At 31.9% G+C, this 6,000-nt stretch overlaps 1 protein-coding gene across 2 annotated transcripts in view; it reads left to right on the forward strand.

Moving 5' to 3' along the window:
* LOC142330264 (F-box/WD repeat-containing protein 10-like) overlaps positions 1–4,307 on the forward strand; it is a 36,864-nt gene extending 32,557 nt beyond the window's left edge. For both annotated transcript variants that reach the window (XM_075375453.1, XM_075375454.1), the window contains one exon: positions 4,174–4,307. In XM_075375453.1, the coding sequence (XP_075231568.1) occupies positions 4,174–4,233 (60 nt within the window). In that variant the 3' untranslated portion in view covers positions 4,234–4,307. The remainder of the gene's footprint in view (positions 1–4,173) is intronic.
* Positions 4,308–6,000: the final 1,693 nt, after the last annotated feature.

Genomic DNA, 6,000 nt, shown 5'->3' on the forward strand with positions numbered 1-6,000 from the left:
GTTCTTTATATACTAGTTTCCAAAGATGTCATTCTAATTGAACTTCTTCCACAGAGGTTTTCCTTCAGCATCTAACTGTTCACTGTGTTTTTCTTGGTTTTATGTTGTTAAATACCTACATATTTAAAACAGAACAATGATTTTAAACTGAAAACTTTCATCTAATTTATGTCACTGTCTTTAGTCTGTTACATTTTATATTGTTATGTTAATATATTCTCAAAAAAAAGAAAAGTAAAATAAATGACAATTAGTTTCTTTTTTGTTAGCCAATTCCACATTTCATTTTTTATTGAATGGAATTTTGTCATGTGGAGTTTTTTCAAGTGCAGTTGTAAAATTATGCAGTATTGTAAAAATTAATGGTAAACAATATTATTGATGGCTCAGAGAAAAATTTTGTTGATAATAAATACAAAAATTTACAAACTGTGGACCGTTAAAAACTGACTGTGGACCTGGAGGTAAAGCAAACAAAAAAAAAAGTATCCACTGTTAGGCGATATTTTTTCCAGATAATCTTTTTTGTATTATTTGTAGGGCTGATCTAGAGTCAGTCGAAATTAGAAATACAGATATCACTCACAGGGATGGTGTGAATATAAGCAAGTGCACCATTAATTGTGAGCAGTTCAGCACCGGTTGTGCTACCATCAGGATCTACCTGTAGATCCTGATGGTAGGACAAATTCTGTGTCAGCTGTTCGGTCACAGAAGGCAGCTCCAGCATTCCCTTTAACACCTTCGACTGATCCATCTGTGAAAATCCAGTGGAATCCATAATATATCGTGTGCCTATATACTCCAAGGCTGTCTGCAAGAGGAACTCTAGAATTTCTTCTTCTTTTTACAATTCCAGGAATGGTTAGTTCAATATTAATGTTGTCAATTAACCATGGAGAAGTGGAGCTTACCATCAGAAAGACTTCTGGTGCACTTTGTGGAGATTGGTGTTCCATGTTTGATATGATACTATTGAAGGAATTTTGAATCAACTTGTTTTTTTCTAGATGATAAGAGTAGATGGTTTTGTGGGAGAACCTGGCCTTTGATGTGTTTTGTCATGAACATCCTCCTAATGTACAAATTTAATGATTCAATTGCCAGTTCAGTCTCCATTGACAACACTGGTTGTTCTAGGACATCCTAAACATATTCTTGTAGAGCTGTTTTGAATTGCTTCTAACTTCTTGAGATGACATGCAGCAGCAGACTTCCAAACCTCAGATCCATACGTCATTTTTTATCTAATGAATGTCAGATAAAACTCTCCTAGAATAACAGTATCTGCACCTCAAACTCTACTTGCATTGACCTTCATAGCATTCATTCTTCCTATGCATTGGCTTTGTATATAGGCAATATGAGGACCCCACTGGAATTTAGAATCCAAAGCAATACCGAGGATCTTTGAATTTGGATTGTAATGCAGGATGTGACCATTAATATACATAATTTGTTTAAAATTCTTGAGGGAGTATCTTGTAGTAAAAACTGTAGATTCTGTTTTCTCTTCAGATATTTTTAAATTCCACTTTGTTGTCTACTTAAGCACCAAATTTTGTGGCTTGCTGCACTTCAAGAACAGCTTGGACTGGGTTCTCCTGGAAGACCATATTGTTAAATCATCTGTGTATATGATGTAAATCTATGTTTTTTGAAGTATTGGACATAATGTCATTTAGCATTATACTAAATAATGTGGAACTTAAAACTGCTCCATGTGGTGTTCTATTGTTCACTGGTCTTTGTTCAAACTCAACTCATTTACAATAGTTTTCATTTCCTTTTGATCAAAAAATTGTAGAGAAATTTCAGCATTCTGCCTCTAATGCCCAGTTTCATGCACTGGAGAACAATGGACTTTTCTCAGCACACTGTCAAATGCTGCTTCAAAATCGATCATTATGGCAACTGTACACTATTTCTTGTAGAAGGCAGTATTTATTTTACCAGTTAAGTACTGCAAAGCATCCACAGTACTTCTTGGTCTGAAACCAAACTGCCTGTCACTCAATAGATCTTCAGACTCCAGTTTCCATTTTAATCTTTCATTGATCATCCTTTCCAGTAATTTGCATACACATGATGTTAGATATATTGGGCGATATGAGGTTTCATTTGCTGAGTCTTTCCCAGGTTTGCAGATGGTATAATTTTTGTGAGTTTTCATATTTCTGGAAGTTCTTCTATAGACCATATATTATTAAAATATTTCAATAATGCAGTTTGGTATGAATTTGATGTGTTCTGAAGCATAGCATTGTGTATTCCATCCTCTCCAGGTGCTGAATCATGCAAATCTACAAGTGTTTTTAGCTTATTCTCCATGAAAGGCTGATGTATTGCATATGCTTCTGCCTGAAAACTTGCTCCATATTACAAGTAGATATTGCTCCTCTGATGTCAGGCTCGGCCAAGGAACTGGCCTACCAGCCCTTAAGGAGTACATACTGATCAGCACCTCAGCAATCTCCGACTTCTCTGTTATAACAGTGTTGTCTGAGTTTACTAATTTGAATATTGTGTTATCACTTTTTCCTTGCAAAGATTTGAATTTATTCCATACTGTAGTAGCTAGTGTGTTACAGTTCATTGAGTTCACAAAAGTTTTCCAGGAAATGCTTTTAGCTATCTTAATGGCTATCTTGCTTTTGGCAGCTGCTAGGTTATATTTTGTGCTTGTTTTCTGGTGAATGGCTGCTCTTCCAAATTTTCCTGCTTTTCTTCCTATCTCTGACCAATTTAGAATATCTTTTTTCCACCAGACATTAAGTTTATTCCTAATACAGAGTTTCACTCTTGCCATGCTCTTTATTGCTGCGTTAATGAACAATTGTTCCAAGCTGTCCCAAGTATTGCATGTCAAAGCCATTTCCCCTTTGAAAAATTTCCAGTTGGCTTATTTTATTCTGTTTCTACTCTGTAGATTCTGTTTTGTATTAGGGTTGTTTATAGTAGAGAAACCAAGCTTGCAATTCACAGGCAATGATAGCTTGACAAATACTCTCCTACAGACCAACTACGTAGTCTAGAAAAGCTGGTGAAATAAATGAAAGATCCAATGTGCTTGTAGTTCCAGAAGAAGGGGATTGGTATGTAGGCTCCCATGGCAAGTTTAAGAGCAGCATGTCATATCTTGTGTCCATTGTGGTTTTCAACAATGGAAAGATTTTCTACCTGCTATTAAAGTCTCCAACTATCATAAATAACTTTGTCTTAGGTAGAATACAGTCTAGCTCTTCTGTTATTTTTTGATAAGGAATGTATGTATTTACTATGGTTAAGGTAATCTCATTTGACATAGTGATATCTATTGATATGTGTTTTCCTTCATGCCAGTTATGATATTGTCAATGAGTAAGGTTTTGTTTATAAAGGTGGTAACTCCTTCTCCTCTTTTCTTTTCTCTCGATATATACTGACAATCATAGTCCCTGATTTTGGGTATTCTTTCTGTGACTATTGGTAAGGAAGCCCCCTGTATCCTCTCAGTTACTTAGATAATAAATGCATATTGTGTACAGCATAATCCTGTATATCTTGATATGTGGGTTTTACAGACCAATTAGTATAAATAATTTATTTTTACAAAATTTCATAACCTTATTTTTTAAATAATTTTGATTATTTTTATTTATTTTAAGTTTGCAGTTTATGTATTATGAAATATATATAGTAGAATAAATTTAATTTATTAATTTTTTTTCAAAATAGAAAATTTAGATTTTTCATATTTTCTTATCTTTAAATTAGAGATTAGATACAATAATTTATATGCAAATGTAAGGTGTAGCCATATTACATTGAACTTACGTCTCTGTTTAAAAGAAATGTAATCATAGATTCACAGATTCCATTGTAAATAAATTTTAATTTATTGTTAACCAATTTCAGACACAAAACAATTTCAAATAAGTTTCTGTATTTTAAAATATACACCTTTTGTGATCAGCAAGCAATATGCATTTTTAGATTATATGAATTTTCATTCCAAACCACAGTCTCAAATAGGGTTTTATTATAAATTATATTTAAATAGGTAAATAGGATTATATTATAAATTTTATTCTGTATTAATTGAGTATAATTTTACATATTTACTATTGCAAGAAAATTGTTCTAAAAGTAAGTATGAGTTATAATTTTTATATATGTTTGTTTTATTTTTAGAATCCAAGAATTGCTGAAGCAGCTGTATCTTTAATTGTTCCTCCAAAACAGTCACCCTGATCACATTAAAATATATGTTTTTAGTAGATTCTTTACATAAAGATACCACAAATAAAATTAATTTCTTACATCCATTTATTGGCTATAATTTATTTAATAGTAATGAAGAATTCATGATTTCACATATTTTGTATTTTAAGATAAGATATGTAATTAATTATCTTTCTAGTATTTCAGGTACTGTTTAAAACTTCTCATATTAGGGTTATAACTAAATGATCTTAAAAAGTAAGCCAGTTTGCTGCAATTAGTGATTGCTTACAACACTTGTGAGTTGGTGTGTTGAATCATAGTACATAATTATGCTGAAGAACTATGAGCTCAGTACCTCTGTAGCTGCTGTATTCATATTTAGGGCCAACTAAACACCAAATGATCATGGCAAACATTCAGGGAGCACTGTTATCTAAAAAATGCAGCCAATTATTTATAAGTGCTTTTGCCCAACCAGATATGCAGTGTACAAAGTGGTTTGACCAACCAGAAATACTATTACCTCCACATCATCAGGAGCTTTTTGACTGACTCATTTAGGGACTTCATGTTTGATAAAAAATTACAGTTGCAATTCAATAAGAAACTGCTATTCATCAGACACTCAACAGGATAATGAATAAAATTTACTACGTAATATATGTAGATGTTTGTTATGTAAGTCACAATGCAATTTCAAATTGCCTACTTTAACGCTTTCCTGAGAACAATCCAGTTTTTGGCAGATGTTCTTAATTTTTATAGTAATCACATTTAGTCCTACATGATTTTGTCATATTTCAATTAGTGAAGTTGAAACTGTAAAGTCAGAAGAATAAACTGAATTTTAAAATTACAGGTAGCACTAAAGGCTCCAAGAAAACAACTCAAAAACATTCAAGACATGATAAAAGTTGGATTGTTGTGTTAGGTTAGATTGCAGTGTTTAATTAGATTGCACTACTTTGAAGGGAACATAGGCTAATTACCTTATTTATATAAGTCTTTTAAGCTAAGTTTAGAAATTTCTTTTAGCACTTCATACTCAGGCTGTTTAGTTATAAGAATCAACACAAAACCATACACAAAAAAAAACTGTTTTAGACGTTTACACATTACAGGTTGAAGTATGTGTAGAAAAACAGTTATCTGAAGCTAACTGGTTCAATCGACCACTAACATAATATTTGTAAACAAATTCAGAAAAATAAACAAAACAAATTCACAATAAAAAACTGTACTGAAAAAATCTCAATTAAAAAAAATATTGTAAACAAAACCACAAAAAAAAATATTGTAAACAAAACCACAAAAAAATGCACATTTCCTGATCATAACTCACATAATCAAACAAGTTCAGATTGCCTGGGCTCTGTAAATTTGACTGCTCAAGCTGTAATGTATTCTACATAGGACAACCGGGGAGCAGCTATTCATAGCTTTACACTAAATTTCATGCCATCAGTGAAAGCACTTTTAACTTCCCCATAAAAACAAGTTGAATTAATAAACATAACATTATGCAAAATCACAAAATTAAAAGACTTAAACTATACACTGTTGATTAACTTACAAGAAAGAATTTAGTAAAAAATAACCCAACAGTGCTAGAGTCTGGAAAATTAAATGAAAGCTAGTTCAGACTTGGGTAAAGATTTTATAACTTTCATTCACAGTTTGCAGTCAATTCAAGAATTTTTACAAAAAAAACATAGTGGATTGTGGGTACAGAAAGACATGAAATAATCCCATTTGATTTTTTTTTAAATACAAAAAAAATCATATTCTACTGAT

Source organism: Lycorma delicatula, chromosome 9, assembly GCF_047948215.1.
Source record: "Lycorma delicatula isolate Av1 chromosome 9, ASM4794821v1, whole genome shotgun sequence".
In the NCBI taxonomy this organism is placed as follows: domain Eukaryota; kingdom Metazoa; phylum Arthropoda; class Insecta; order Hemiptera; family Fulgoridae; genus Lycorma; species Lycorma delicatula.